The sequence below is a fragment of the Mauremys reevesii genome, linkage group 10, assembly GCF_016161935.1.
Source record: "Mauremys reevesii isolate NIE-2019 linkage group 10, ASM1616193v1, whole genome shotgun sequence".
NCBI classification, from domain to species: domain Eukaryota; kingdom Metazoa; phylum Chordata; order Testudines; family Geoemydidae; genus Mauremys; species Mauremys reevesii.
Window position 1 is genome coordinate 35,260,475 of NC_052632.1, and position 16,309 is coordinate 35,276,783.

Sequence of the window (16,309 nt, forward strand, 5' to 3'; positions counted from 1 at the left end):
AGCAGCCGCTGCTCCCGCCGCGGACACGCACACCTCGGTTCTGCGCCATAGCTGCATAACTAACAATTAGGACGGCGCTCAGGTTGGGTTTCAGTTTACAAGGCTGCTAATAGCGCTGCAGTCCGTGTAACTGGCTTTTCGGCACAGAGCCGCCGGCAACTCATTGTCTCCCGGGCTGCAATGCCCAGGCTGTGGCATTTAGCAACAAGTATCCTTTTATTTTGTTACGCGGCCTGCCACGGAAGAGGCCTAGCATTGTCCAGGCGGTGCAAACCGCTCACCCTAAACCGCTCTGCTAGCGGGGGCGGAGGGGCTGTAGCAGTAAAACCCTTTGCACCTAGGGGAGGGGAGGGGCAGAAGCCGGGGAGATCCCCCAGAGAACAGCCCCCACACAGGGAATCGCTAGTATCTAGTGAGGCAAATAACCACCGAGCCCCAGACACAAGCCTCCGGCTCGACCTTTTACAGGCCACGTAGCAACGAGCTAATTAACGCGCTAAATCCTGTGACAGCAGCTTGGGATCCCCGCGAGTGGCTCGTTTGTCCTGGCTGTCCCCAGAGTGGATTTGTGATGTGATCAATCTAGTTGCATTTATTAATTCTCCCGTCTAGACAGAGGCGAAGGCTGGGCGGCTCCTTATCTGGGTTTGGCATCACCTGCAAGCGATACACTGAAGGGAGCCACAACCACCCTCCGTTACGGGCGCTGCTAGTTCCCCTCCGAGAACCAGTCTGGCGTGTCCTGGGTTTATTTTCTTTGCAGACCCAAAGGCGAAGGGTTTCTCTGGGGAGGGAGGGGCCCCGCTTGCTGCAATGGCCCCTGGATAGGCCGTGCCCAGGTCAGCTGGTGTGACATTTCAAACCCCGCCGCCGGCCCTCTCTGTGTGTGTTTTAAAGAGAAACTGACTAGTGATCGCAGGAAATAAGAGGCAGATACTGAATCTCCACCAGGCCCCCGGGCCAGGCCATGAGCTGGAGGCTCGGGTTCTCAGTCACAAATATTTAACCCTTTGTTTAACCCTCCGGTGCCAGCTCTCCGACCCCCTCCCCCTCGGCAATGGGAACTTGCCCCCTTGTAAGGGTCTGGCGCAAGGCAGATGCCAGCTGCACGGGGCTAGAAGAGCCCCACGGACGGAGCTGCGGGTGGATTTAGGTCTGGCCAGCAGGGTTGTGGGCTTTGAGCGAGGGGCAGAGCTGGGCTTTGCTCAGAGGCGTGTCTCTCTGTGTTCCCCTAGGAGCCCCTCGGGCCAGCGGGGCTGCAGGCACGTCACTGGGGGCCGGGAGTGGGTGATGGGGAGACGGTGGAAAGGGCCCGAAGTCTGGTTTTCTTCTAGTTCCCGAGAGACAGCAGCACTTTGCCTTTAACAAGCTCTTTCTCCCGGGTGTAGGAAATGGGCCTGCAAACTCCGAGATAAGAGTCTAGATAGGCTGGGTTAATAAGGACCAGGTTCGCCTCCGCACTGCCCGGGCAGGCTTGGAATGAGCGCTGCTGGATCCTTGCAGATCGTGTGCACGTAACCTAGACCGCTCCCCTCCCTCCAGTCCTGCACACTCAGCCCTCCAGCTCTCCCCTAGGGGCAGGCGGGGCTCGACGTGAGTCAAGGGCAGCACCTCCAGACACCTTCCCCTCATCTCCACCGAGCGCCCCGAGACTACCCCGCGGGGCTGCTGCTGGAGCTGGGCGGCGCTGCCTCGTTTGCATTAAGCGGCGCGGGTTGGGAGCTGATTGGAATCGCTGCATTGAGCGCATCCACCGCGCGCGCGGGCGTAGCTGTGTGTCTAACAGGCCCTGGTCATCTCCGCAGCCGGGCAATGCAGGAGGCGCTCGGCCATTCCCTGCCTTTGTGCCGGCTCTGTCCAAGAGAGGCTGCCCTGTCTGCCTGGGACAGGTGGAGGCTGCAGGCCCCGAGCTGGGGTCAGCGCCCCGCTGGGTTAGTTGCATCAATAAGGAAGCTCAGGTCCCCGCCAGCCCACAGGGGTCTCCCCGTACATTAAACTCTGCGCTGCAGACAAATCTCCCCTCCCGCCTGCCGGCAATTAGCGGGCAGGATTGTGTGTCTGCCGCAGGGTTTGCGCCGGGCAGGGGGCCAGGTGGGCCCTTTGGGGTGACTCTGTGTCTAGCCCCAGCTCTCTCGGGCTGCAGCAGGTTTGTTTGAAGCCTGGTGAGTGTAACTTCCGAGTCACTAACCTGTGGTGGGAAGTGGAGAAGTTGGATGCTTGGCGAACATACCAGTATCCTCCCAGGTAAGGTCTAGGCAGCGAGCAGCCTGCAAGCTAGGGGGGCTGCGGGACCCGGGAGGAAACAGCCGGAGCACCTGAGTTTGCAGAGGGGCTGAAGCGCCTGATGCACAGGGGGTCCACGTGGGAGGCTCCGCCGGGCAGCTGCGCGCGGCGGGGATGGTGAAAGGGCTGCCTGGGAGGGGCGTGGGGCAGAAAACGGGCTCTAAACCGGGACACAGAGGGAGGGAAGATGAGGGAACTTTCCTCGGCTGCAGGGTAGTTTGTGTTGGGGCAGAGCCTGTCAATACCGCGCATTAAGGTTTGCTGAGTCCATTAGGAAGCGGAGCCACGAAGCCATACGGCGGAGCGATGCTGCTGCAGCCGGACCCTGGAGCCGCCAATAGAACAACTCGGGTAATTTAGACAAATGAGAAGTGTCTGGGAGCAGCCAACCTCGCGCAAGCCCCCGCGCTAATTAGCGCAGCCGGAGCCCGGGCCAGCCCCTCGCGCGGAGCCTGGTGTGGCCAGCAGGCCCCCACCGGCGGGGAGCGGCAGGGAGGAAATGGGGAGCAGTGGGGTTGGGCCCCCTGGAGACGGGTGAGCTCCCTGCTCCCCAGGCTCAGCGGCGGGGCGGCCCCGGCCAGGCAGACCCCGCTGGGGAGCGGGAGGGACGAATGATGCCCGGCGCTGGGCAGCGCTCACCTGCCAGCGGCGGGCGGGTGGCTCCAGGGCCCCAGCCTGGGTCAGTCCTGGGGCGGCTTCCCCACAGAAGGCGGCCGGGCGCGATCCCGCCGGGCTCGGGGCGGGGGCCCGTGGCCACTCGCTGCGCCCCAGCCGCGCCCCCGCCTAGATTGAAACAAGCTGCTCCCATCACCTGGGGACTGGAGCCGCCCGCCCCTGGAATGCGACCAGCCATAAAGCGCAGCCCGGCCGGGCGGCTCCTTGAAGAGGGAACTTGAAACCCCAGCGCGGCCCCCAGTCCCGCTCCGCCGCCGCCTCCCAGGGGCCGGGCTGCTGCCCGGGTCACGCCGCAGCTCCCCCTATCGTCGGGACAGGTGTCTGCTGGGGAGGCAGCGGGGCCGGGCCCCTCCCTGTGTAGTTCTGCCGGGCCCGGGGAGGGGGCGGCTCAGCCGCCGGGCGCTGCCCGTGAACGGTGGAAGGACCAGGCCGCCCGCGGGGGGGGTTGGTTGGCGCGCGCCCTGCTCCTTCCCAGTGAGCGCCCGCAGGAAACCCCAGCGCCAGCTGCGGCGAGTCTCCAGCCCGACAGCGGGGCGCGTGGTCCCGCCTCCCTGGGGAGCCACCCCCGTCAGTGCCGCGGGCGGCAATTAGCTGTTTTAACGAGCCATGGCAGCGCGCGAGGCTGGCCCGGGTGGGAGCTGCGCCACGCCCTGCATCCTCGCGCTGCGCCGGGCCGGGCCCCTCTGCCCGGCCCTGCTCGGGGGTGGCGCCAGGCCGCTCTGCTAGCGGCGGAGGGAACCGTCCCCTTCGCCTCCGACCCTCGTGCCGGGGCCACCTGCTAGGCTCAGATCCTGGCCGCCAGAGACAGCGGAAGGTGGGGGAGGGGGACAGCTCCGGCGCTGAAGCAAACCCGAGACCAGAACCCGGGGCAGATCCACCCGGGTTTTCAGGCTGCTCCCTTCCACTGCCGTCAATGGGAGCGAGGAGCCTAAATCCCGTTGGATTCTTGTCATGAACCCGCCACACACTCAGACTCCCATTGGTTACAATTGCCCTACGCAGAATCGGGCCCAGCAGAAACCAGCAAGACCCCAACCAGGGTTGGGTTTTGATTTAATATGGCCTCCCAGGCCTATTCCTTTACTTTCGCCTTCACTTCAGCTCCTGCCACCCTGTTGTCTCCCTTCCTAAGGAGAAAAACAAAGGTTTGAAGTTTTATGTTAAAAGGACAAATGTCTCCACCATCTGGGTTCATCCGAGCCATGGCACATTTATTAGACACCAGTAATACCATGATTTATGCATCAGTTGAAAATTCAGGCAGTGAATCACATGCGGGGAGCACAGCAAGGTCTGGAGGAAATGGACACGCTGCCCTCCCCAGTGCCAGGAGCCTGCAAAGGCCATCCCAGGGGAGAGGACCACCAGGCCTCAGCAGGTTAATGATAAGGGAGAGGAATCGCAGCCAAGCAGGGCTGCTATACAACAGAAGAACCCGGTGACAAAAGGTTCATTGCAGCTGGCATATCCCTGCCTGGAAAATCTCCAGAGACTTGGACAGGCTTGAAGATCCTGTGGCTGGTGTGGAAATGGAAACGGGGCAAGAGAGTAGAGCAGAGATAGCAATTGTATTGGAAACCTCTGTGGGGCTTGCTGGACAGGTCAGTTTGCCAAAGCTGTGGCTTGTTTTAATTTTTGTCTGGTCTACACAGGGTGAACCAAGGATCTGTTCCCAAATTCTGTGCTCACACCTGGGCAGACTCACTGAAATCAAGGGGAGCTGAGCAGCTGGACTCACAGGAGTGTCCCTCATCCCAGCATTGGGCCTGAGAACCTGTGGGGTACACTCAATTACCTGCTTGTCATTGCTGCCCCCTGGCTAGTCCACTCACCTGAGCAATGAGCCCCACGACTGGAACCACAAATAGCGAGCTTCTGAAAAGAGATGGCCGAAACCCCTCCAATATCACACAAGGGCTTGTTTTCTTTAGCCTGCTCTGAACGCTGTTGGCAAGGGGCTGTTTTCTACTGAATAAAGTATTTAAGCACCGACTACCCCACCTTCCTGTCCCAGAAAAAAAGCTTGAATGAATCCTTGGTGATCAAAGCTGCTCATGATCCTTCTGGGACCTGTCTGCAAACGCTTTAAATCTACTTAATGGCTGCTGTAGCCCAAATGCTTGGTATTTCCAAGAACCACAGACTGTTCCAGCCAGCAAGATGGATACTTTAAATAGGTTTAGAGACCTTAACAAGAAAACAAAAGGCAACCTATCTTAATCCTTTCCCCCAAAACTCATTTGGCTGCTCATAAAAAGCAGTGGCAGTGAGAAAGTCAGGAAATAAAGTGCCCTCTTGTTCCCTCATTATTAACATCAACAGCAAATTTCATATTTTCCGTCTTGGATTTCCCTGTTTCTGGGAATTTTTAATCTCAAATTCCCTTTTGGTTGTGAAAGTAGGAAACCTTGAAATACAGTGACATTGTGAACTGAGTGCCTTTCCAGCTGCAACTGACACTCGCATCCAGCCACTGCCAGTAGTTTGTGAGCAGGAGGAGATTGTTACACAACCACTGAAGTGCTCAGAAACTCTTGAAAAGTAGAGGGTCCCATCCTGTTCACACTGCAGAGGGACAATTTGCCATGGACTTGAATAGGTGCAGGGACTGGCCCAGAGACTGACAGAGTTCAAGTGTGCTCTGTTTAGGCAGGGAACTGGGTTCTTTTCTCCCAATTGCATCTTTACAGTGGGGATATTACTATTAATTTGTATTACGATAGCTAGAAGGAGCCCTAGTCATGAATCAGGACTTCATTGTGCTAAGTGCTGTACAAACACGGAACAAAAACTGTCCCTGCCTCTAAGGAGCTTGCAATCTAGGAATACTACCTCCCTGACAGGGCTGTTTGTGAGGTGCTTTGATATCTTTGGATTAGTGAAGTGTTGCAATTATATATTTTAACATTTGATTATTATGTATGCAGCACTGTAAATGTGCACAGAGCTTTATCATAATGAGTGTTCTATTTCCTATGGCAACAACTTTGATTTTTCAGATTCTTTTCTACATTGTCTCCTTTCTAATCAGAATCTTCCTTCCCTTGCCCCATCCTTCATGTTATCACTGAGGCATGTACCATCAGAATCTCTGCTGTGACTGAAAATTGTTATGTTAAACAGACTGACCTGACAGTGGCTGGCTGGCTTAGAGCGAACAAATGTATTTACATGCACAAATCTTGACATTGAGGAAAAATAGGGAAAGGAAAGGGAGCCTGCAAAATCCATAATTAAAACTCTTCCTGAGTATGGTGGGGAGCTCTGTAACACTATTCTTCAAGATACTCACCCCAGTGTTCGCATATCAGTTTGTAAGCCTGGGGTCTGATTTTATACAATATACAACATTCTTTAAACATTCTACAATACAATTTTTTATTTGCTTACAACATCATAGTGGCATTTGTTACACCCTTTTTAATGCCTCTCTCAAGTTTAGTTTTGAATAAGTTTATAATATCCATATTTTCCCTTTTTGTCTCATGTTTGTGTTTGCCTGGTAAGTGTTACAATTCACCAGGGTACAATAGTAATCTGAATCACCACAGTCTCTCATATTTCTGAGAAATAATTTTAGCCTATCTAAACAAGCAAAAGAAAATCTTATTTTCAACAGAAACACTGTAATTGTTTTTTTAATATTGCCTGACATAGCTTTATGAAAACTCACCATTAACAGTACCAAGATGCATCACAATCTTTTAACAATTATTATGAAAGTCTTATTCAAACTTTAAAAATGTGTGTGGCTTAAAAAGTTTATTACAAATGATCTTATTCTAAATCACAAGAAAAGTCTAAATGAACTCTAAATTGAGTCAATTCAGCATAAACTTGCGAAAATTTTGATTAATTCAAAAGATGCCTCAATACTTCTATTTCTATTTATGAGATTGTGGTCTATAGTAATCTGAATAAGTCACACTACAAACAGAATAAGTTATTTTATTACAAGATATATAGAAGATAACATATTCTATATTTGTAACCTAATTTCAGCAGTTTTACAGTGCAAGAAGTACACATCATAGGGTAGAAGCTACCAAAACCATGATGTAGTATGTAAATGAAATAAACAATTTTCAAAATTAAAAAACAGCGCTTTAAAGTATCTACAGTACTTAAGACATAAATAGTGCAAATTATATATATCTACAGCGTAAGTATTTAGAGTATCTAGAAGTTTCCAAAACAGTTTCTTAAAGTATGTAATTAGGACAAATTGCTTAACATTAACATGTTAGATGTTTTAAAAATCGAAACAAAATGAAACACTTATTTTTTCTCTTTTTTCAAGAAGAACTGTCGTGCTTCTTCCCAGGCTTGGCAAGGGAATCTGTTAGACAGCTCAAGATAATCTTGGGAAGTGAAGAATTTTTCTGCTAAAGAGAAAACATAAAATTATCAAACTATTCTCTCAATATGGTAATGAAACAAGAATAAAAAACATGGGCAATTCAACTTGATCCACCTCTTTTACTTCCTATAAACAAAGCCCTTAAAACACAGAAAAATAGTTCTATGCAACTATGGATGGATTATTTTTTTGGTGAAGCGAGCTATCCTACCTCAGTGAAGTAATGGCAAGACACTTACTGCATCAGTCTCTCTGTTCCAGCTAAGCTCTGCTCCAGACATTAACTGGGCTTTATGCACCTTTGTGCTCCCTGTGTTTTGGGACCAGTCAGGGACCAATTCAGTCCCTTTCAGTTAAGCCGCTTTGAGACTGCCCTCATTTGTCACTGGCTACCAATTACTTTAACGGGGTTTCATGAAGGTGAAGAGATCTGCCCACAGAAAGCTCATAGCAAGATCAGGAACTTAGGGCCCTATCTTGCAAACTTTTAGTACTCTTTTCATTCATAAGTACTTGCAGTAAAGTCAATGGGACTACTCATGAAAGTAAAGGTTTGTAAGATCAGACTCCTCAACTACTGTAAATGATCATAATTCACTTCACGATTCAATATAAAAAGTAAATTCCACTGTATCAAGTAGAATGAAAGTCCAACCTTGTTTATTTAACGGGACATTATCTTTGAGGTTTAAAATGATATATTTAAAAAAATGATCCTGATTATGTTGTTAATCATACCTTAGACTGTTATAATTGGAATTAGTTTAGAAATCAAACTCACTTGTCACCATGTATTTTTGTCTTTCATTCAGTTTGGACAATGAAAATAAAATAGTTCATTTTCTCTTTGGTTTTAATTTGTTTCACTTGCAGGTTCTCATGCATAAACACAATGCTGTAATGTCTGTGTTACAAACACTGCAGCAAAGTGTTTGTTTCAAATAAAACCAAAAATGTTTTAATTGATATTAAAAAGTATCATGTAACTGCTATAATATCTGATTTTGTAAACATTTTTAAAAAACTCAAAGCCTCAATTTTGCACCTTGTCTGCCTAACAGTATCCTGTTAAATGTACTGCAATGTGCTAACTGGTTATCACCGTGAATCACTTCTTGGTGTTTGAAATAAAAAAAAGACTATAAAAGGGTCCACTGTACTGTATGCTCAATATGGAGAACCCAAAATGAGCTCCTGAGTCACTCGCACATCTAAATCTCAAGTCAGACTACTAGGCAATGGCTGTCTCAGATGAACATCTTTCAAAAATGTAGCTTGCAGTGGTTAATCATGTTCCACATTCCAAAGGTATTTACAAGCACAGGAAAACAATGCAGTAACCTTTTACAAACTGATAGAGTGCTCATGCATATAATCACAGGAGAATATTTTACTCATAGTTTCCGGCCATTGTCTGGGGGACTATTGGGGTGCACTGAAAATCTTCATCTGGCTCCAGTGACTTAAAACCCCTGAATAGAGAGCTACTAACATGAGTAAATGTATGCACGTTTAAGTGTTTGCAGGATACACTAACACATCACACTGCATTTAACAATATCTACATTCTGAATGTCTGATGCTACAAGCAGTAAAACTTATGTTACAACTCATGTAAATAACTTAAGCTAAAAGAGTCTCCCTAAATATGTGATGTCATTTTGTTGTTTACTGCACTTTTTTATTGTGAGGGCAGATACCATGAGCTAATCACAGTAAATGCAAGATCTTCCACATTTTTGTTATGTAATCGCTAAGTTGGTAAATTTCACTGGAGACATACCCCTTTGTTGAGAAGACTGGTTATCTGTTTGGCCTGAATTCTGTGTGAAATCCTATAAAATAAAACAAATGTTATTTAGTTTTCAGATCTACTATATGAAGAAGTAAAAATGAGATGAGATTTAATTTTTCATAGTTACAAGAAAATAAAATCCTTCTAATGAAACCTGTGAATGAATAAACATATCTGTTTGTTATAAAGAAATAACAAAATACTGTTAACATTTAAATCATATTATATGCAGTTGATTTTAATAACACTTCCCAGAAAAATGCCTTTATTTTGTGCACGCAGAACACCTTCTTATGAAATTAGAACCACTTCTTATCATTATATGATTTTTAACTTTAATAAAACTCTAGCTACCGCTGCATTTCTTTAAAACAGAAGTCGTCTCAGATTCATATTTTCCACTTTGTATAATATATACTTAAGGATTTCTTCAGTTGTCACTCACATATTACTAATGTTTATCATCTCTACCTACAGCAAGAGTCTGATCCTGATCTCATAGAAATCAATGGGAGTTTTGTCACAGATGTAACTAACTCTAGATCGTACAGTAACTGACTGCACAATAGTAATAGATCATAATAAAATCTAGGTGCCCAATCCTGCATACCATGTGCCCTGTTTGTAGTATTTTGCTTATGCAGGGCTCAATCCCAGTGAAGTCTGAACTTTGCCATTGATTTCAATGGAAGCAGACTCATGCCCATAAGTAGCCAGTAGGATTACTCAAGTCAGTAGTAAGGGCTTTCAGGATCAGGCCCTTCATTTAAGTATCTGTCAAACATAGCTGATATTTTTGGTTCATGCTGATATATTCTCTAAGAGCAATGATTTATCAAATCACATATATTCTGTTAAATAATATTTTGATCTATTTAAATGCATTGCATCCAGATCCAGAAACAACAAAAATAACTAGGATGATGTAGTGTGTGGAAAGAATTCTGTTTCTGGGGTGATATTAAATGTATAGCTGTAAAGTCCGATTGAATCATTTTCCTCTTCTGAGTTAGCCTTGTACACATTTCTAAAACACAACTATATTTTAATGACATATTTTTTATGATATATATTTGTATATATCCAATATATTTGCCAAATATTAAAATAACCAGAATAATTTCTTTTTGCATTTCCTAGCATAAAGGATCCCGTTCTCTAATGAGGTAGGCAGATCCTAAAGTCTGAACTCAGATAAAACTCCAATTAAAGCAAATGGTAGATTTAACTGAGTAAGGACTGCAGAGGCTGTCTCCTGATGACAGTAAGTTGACATATAAATATAAATGTAAATCTGTTATTTCCTTATTGATATCTGAAAATTCCTTGACTCTTACAGTACTTATTATGTGCTTTAAACATTTCGGGCCAGATTCTCTGGTGTAAACTGTCATAGCTCCACTGAAGTCAACAGAGCTGTGACAATTTGTACCAGCTGAGGATCTGCCATTAGATTTTTAATTTTGATGTCAAAACATTTTCTAAAAACCTGTAAGAAATCAATTTGCCATTGGCATTTGACTTCAAATGTTCCTATGAACTGCAAATCAGGACAAACAGCATCTGAATTAATATTTAATAAAGTAAAATAAAATTACAAAGGTTAGCTTATGCTGTGGCTTCTCGATCAGAGACCATCACCAATGCCTGTTTCACTCTTACAGTGAGAAAAGCTAGGTAAATAACTTCAATTATAAGGATCAGATTAGTGTCTGGAGTAATTTTTCCCCCCTCCCTTTCTGGTTGAGGAAACTGCTGTTTGCATGTGATGTTGAACTTGTGTTTCTTAAGTTATATCAAAGGCAACTAGAGATTTCCTATAAGCATATGTTTATACTTTTGAAAAATCAAAATAAAAAATGAATTATATTTTTATATGCATACAAAAATGAGTTGGTTACAAGAGGAACAAATTTTTCAGTGTTAAATTCTAGTGTTCTTTGTAAAAATTATGTAAAAATTTTGAGTATTCAAAATGATGAAAATAGAAAGTTACAGTGAAAAACGTGATGTCATCTGAAGACGTTTTAATAATTATTTAGCTTTCATGTCCTCTCCCCAAAATATATCCAGTCTAGAATTGGAAAATTTGGAAAGCTTTTGAAAAAAAACCCAACAACTTAATTTTCTCCATTCAATTGGTCATACATCATCAACTACGAACAATATTGCTTTACCAACAATTATAACTTTCACTTGACTGCTACAGAATTCAATCTGTTCAATCAACATCAAAATGTTTTAAATAAAAAAAAATCACAATATTTAGTTAAACTGCATGTATTTTTTAATTTGAAAATAGTTAATAAAACTTTTTCATATATATGTTTTTCGTAAGCTGATGAATAAAGCACAGAACATCAGTTTACAAAAAGAGAGTACAATCCTGCAAACCCTTGTTCATGAGAGCAGTCTCAATTAACTCAGTGGTTTACTTACACATGTAAAGATTGCAAGATCAGGACCATAATATATATTCTGGTATTTTTATTTATGTGTGTGCATGTGTTATGTGTGTGTGTATATGTACACACACACACACACACATGCACGAATGATCATTAAATTCTCTCTGCAAATCTGTTGTACACAGCATGTAGTTGTGTATCTATCTGTAACTAGATGCATTATAGAAAACAAACGTGAACAATAAAATATCTTCCTCAAAAAGCAGTATTTTAAAAGTTGTCTAGTAATAGCTGCAACTAGTGCAAATTTCACCGTGTCCAGTCACTTTGATGAAAATAGAGTCCCACATGTGACAGTGAGAACCCAACTACTTAGAAACCTTTTAGTACTACAAGAAGCCTCAAGTACAGAAATAATCTGTGGTTTGAAAAATAATTGGAAGATGTTTTAAAGTGCTTAAATGTTATTTATTTGTACTATCTAAAGTGAATTAATTTGATATGCACAGAAAAGACCAAAGTATTGTAGTCAGATTGTGTGTAATTGCACGTCACTAGAAAATCTACCTGAATGAATGTGGCAAGTAAAACACAACTCATCTCCTGCTCCAGAATGATCTTGTTCTGAGGGTTATTGTAACAAGCAGCTATTAGCGTAGGGAAGAGCACTTTGATTAGGCGAGGATCACTGAAATACTGGAAAGGCAACTGGCATAGTTTTTGCAGCACTGTGGGGTGACGGCCAGATTGTACAATTACCTGAAAATACAAGAGTAACACAACATTAGAACACTTGTGCTATCTGCTCTTCCTTTTACATTAACTGACAGGAATTTGGAAACTATAGTAACTAAAAGAACATGGTTGAGAAAAAAATGTGTAATGAATATTAAAAGAAAAGCTCAGAGGATTTAATCAAAATAATTTCTGTAATACAAGTATTATATCCATAGCAGTTACAAGAATGTAAGGAATATTTGATTATAAAGCATCCTTTTCTTGCATAATTAAAAAAAAACCCTAAGCAAATAAAAACAGAGTTATTTGAAGATTACTATAATGGTGCGGTAAGAGACAAAGAAATACTGCAAAGAGACAATAATTTACAAATACACACTTTTAAAATATAAGCATGATTTTAGAAAAATAATAAAGAGATCACCAGTAATGAAATAACCCTTATGATGCATATTCATCCTTTACTATAATTCTCTCTAGCAATTATAAAAGACTATGTTTCATCACAGATGTCTGCTACACATTCACCCAGGCACTGAAAAGAAAAGGTGATTGTAAATTGCACAGCAATGAGTTTCAGCAAGTATAGACTCAGAAAGATCCTCCCATCTGTATTTCTTATCTCAGTTTCTATCAGTGCCATTCACTCTAAAAGGAGAATTGTTTAGATAAATGGAACTGTTGTCATGAAGCAGGCTAGGTTTACAACTGTGTACATCTGAAGAAATAAAGCAATGCCATTAATGGTATCTTGCAGGGGACCCCTCCTAATTTACTCACTAGTCCTACAAAGTCTTGATGATAAACTAAAAAATGTCAAAATCAGATCTGTTCCGAGTAACCTTGATTAGACAATTATAATATGAAAGAGCTGCTTGACCCAAAGTTGGCTTTTCAGTATAGGAGGAAGCTCCTATAAGGTTAGGAACACTGTAAAACTTAAGGTCATGACTGTAAATTGTACTTGGAAAAACACAATTTTACAGGTACACACCCAGACAGGACTGCATTCAAATTAAAACCAGAAGGACAGAAAGAAGCAGTGGAGACCACAGGAACATAAATTACAGGGATTTACAAGTTTTCAAAGCACTTTTAACAATACGTTAAGAACACACTCTCAGTTGATAATGCAGTTTGGTTTAAGAACAAGATCAACAAAGTAATAGTTCACATTTTTTAGTTCAATAGCCAAAAAGACATTGAAAACCCTTCAGAGAATTCTGATAGGAATGTCTTAATTCTCTTAAATCCAGGAGGAATTTAAAAAAAACAACCAAATATGTGACAATTTAGCATGCATTCAGACACTGCTCTTTTGAGAAAAATATTATCTACATTATCAGTAAAGCACCAGGATGAACCTATATTTAATTATCAGCTACAAATTCTGTAACCAAACGATCACCATTTTTGAACGTACAATTACTGTTTTCAACCCTAGCTATTTCAATATTTTTAATGTAACTCTGTATTCTTCTCTTTTAAATTCTACTGCTATAAGAGTAATTAATTAAAAAATTCCACCATAGGCTGGAATAACTGCAGCTGATACAATTCTGACTCAAGGATGACAGAACTCTTTGGCTTCCTGTTAATGGCTATTGTACATGACAAAGGGGCAGGAAAAGTGATTTCCAGGGTACTTCATTTCTCATCCTACACTACCAATTCTAACTAGCTATTCAAAGAATGTACGGATAGTTAGCAACCTCATCCCCAAGTAGCTACTGCATTCATAGAATTAATATTTAAAAATCTTTTTCTTTTCAGTTTTAAGGCTGGGTTACTATGTAGGCATCACAAATAAATGCAGTGAGCTAATATACTAGAGGCACTGACTATTTTAAGTCTGGCATTTATCACATATGGAATCAATTTAATGATTTTAGTTCATTGTATCCAACATGGCTGATAAAACTGATACAACTGGGAGTATATACTCTGAAGAAACCAACAAGAGAATTACAACAAAAGTACAGCTTCTTCGTTCAGTGAATGGAGTAAATAAAATTCAGCATCTGATTTATAATAGTGAACAGTAAAGAAAACAAATCAAAACCTTCCCTTTTACTCTCCTTTATGATGGTTAAGTAGAGTCTCAACATTAAAGTTAATTTTTCTCTCTTTTTTAAAATAGTAATATCAGATCCTCACTTGCCTCTTTGCTGAGGGATCCTGGCAAGATTTGTAGGATCAGAGTAGTGATGTAAGTAAGAGGCTGTAACCTGAGCTAGAATTCCCTCTTCCCACAATTCAGTGAAGAAAAGTGCTTATTTTTTCATTGTCTATCTGAACCAGTAATTCTCCTGTAACTGGCTTTTCCTGCCACTCTTCCTCCAGCTTGCTGAGCATACACTTGTTTGTCACATTTACTAAAATCCCCAATTCAGGCCATTTCTATTCAGCAAAGGATTTAAGCACATACCTGAAGTTAAGCATCTGCTTAAATACTTTCCTGAACTGAGGCCTAAATATCAAATCAGTAAAAGCTTCATGACTTTTATGCCCATTTTCTGACCAACTTAAGCCAGTGTGTCATTTACAGCACTTCTTATTAGAATTAGTAAAAATAATATTTTGCAATTTTTTTTTAAATAAAAAAAATCATAAAGCTCTACTGCTTACTTCACTGCTGGACTCGTCTCAGAGAACTGCCGTGGGAGATGCAGCTGCTTACCTCAAGCTGTATTTTGGCCCAATACATAAACAATTAGGAAAAGAACCTGGTAAAGAGATGGGCAACTAATGCTTACATACATTGGCTGAACCACACTCACAATGTATGCAGCTACCAAGGAAGAGAAAACAGGTATCTGGAAAATACGGTGCTAAAGTAACTATTTTAAAGGTTTTTATACTGCATTTTTGTTTGTCTACAAGTAAAATCACACAGCTAACACTCATAATGTGAAGCTCAATGCACTATAGTGAGGAGTTCTCAGCTACATGTTAGAGCTAAAGGCCCCAGTATGGGACTCTCATGCTTGACATTAAGCACATATTTAAGTGTTTTTCTGTGTAGGAATGGACTTACTCATGCCCTTAACTTTAAGAAGATATTTAAATGGTTTGCTGAACTGGGGCCAATGGCACAGTCCACTCAAAAGTTAAATGTTGTTAAAATTAGGAGCTATAGTCCATCTTGTAGAGTTGAAGATAACATTGTCATATTAGCTGAAACGTAGAACTTACTGAGAACACAACTTAAAAATGGCACAAAATATATTAGTTATTTCTTATGTATATGTATTATCATAATATTCTTTACAGGTCCATGTGTGATATTTTAATTAACATCTATATCAAATCTTTGGTATTACAGCAGGTGCACTAGTTTTGACTGCTACATACAAAAGGGTGAAAAATTGTTTCCATTTTTCCTTTTTTTCACTTATTCTTAACTTTCTGAAACATTCACTTTGAAGACTGACATTTTTCATGTTTGGTCTCTGCCTGAATTTGCAACCTTCCCAATCTCTTTCACTACTTTTAGCATTTAATTTGCATATGTTAAAACAAGAGCAAACTGTTGTCAGAGCTCTCTGAGAGTTCTAGGCAGAAGGCTGATGTGATGACCTCTTCCTATTTCCTTTCCTGTTGAGTAGGTTGTGTAGGGTGACCACACTTTTTAAAATGGAAAACCTTTAAAAGGAAAGGGACACCTTTCTTGCTATTGTCACCAGAAGCTGGGGATGCAAGAGGTCTGGCAGCTAGACGAGGGTCCAATTGAGGATACTTGTCACTAGTGTTTGTGGGGGAATTTGGTACCTAGGAGGGTGTGTTTATGCTTTTCATTGGAAGAAGGGGTCATGTATAAGTTTGGCAGTTAGAAAGGCCTTTGGGAGGTGCCTACTTGTGTCTGTCCTTCACTATCCCACCAACTGACCTTTCAGCTTCCTGTCCCAACAGCATCCAGTGTCTCTAGTAACCTAGTGTCAGGCATCCATCCCTCCTTACAGGTGAATTCAGCACTTCCTGGGCCCTGGCTGCACTTTGCAAGCACTGTGTAACAGTGAAGAGCCATTCTGATCCTGAACTGGTGTTTGT

General features: G+C 42.9%; 1 protein-coding gene across 5 annotated transcripts in view; it reads right to left on the reverse strand.

The window, feature by feature from the left end:
• Positions 1–6,315: 6,315 nt before the first annotated feature.
• Positions 6,316–16,309, reverse strand: part of SCAPER (S-phase cyclin A associated protein in the ER) — a 354,496-nt gene continuing 344,502 nt past the window's right edge. For 4 of the 5 annotated variants that reach the window (XM_039490831.1, XM_039490827.1, XM_039490829.1 and 1 more), the window contains exons 30-32: positions 12,089–12,280; positions 9,102–9,153; positions 6,316–7,343 (exon numbers count right to left, since the gene is read on the reverse strand). In XM_039490831.1, the coding sequence (XP_039346765.1) occupies positions 7,237–7,343; positions 9,102–9,153; positions 12,089–12,280 (351 nt within the window). In that variant the 3' untranslated portion in view covers positions 6,316–7,236. The remainder of the gene's footprint in view (positions 7,344–9,101; positions 9,154–12,088; positions 12,281–16,309) is intronic. The other variant, XM_039490828.1, reaches the window with a different exon arrangement.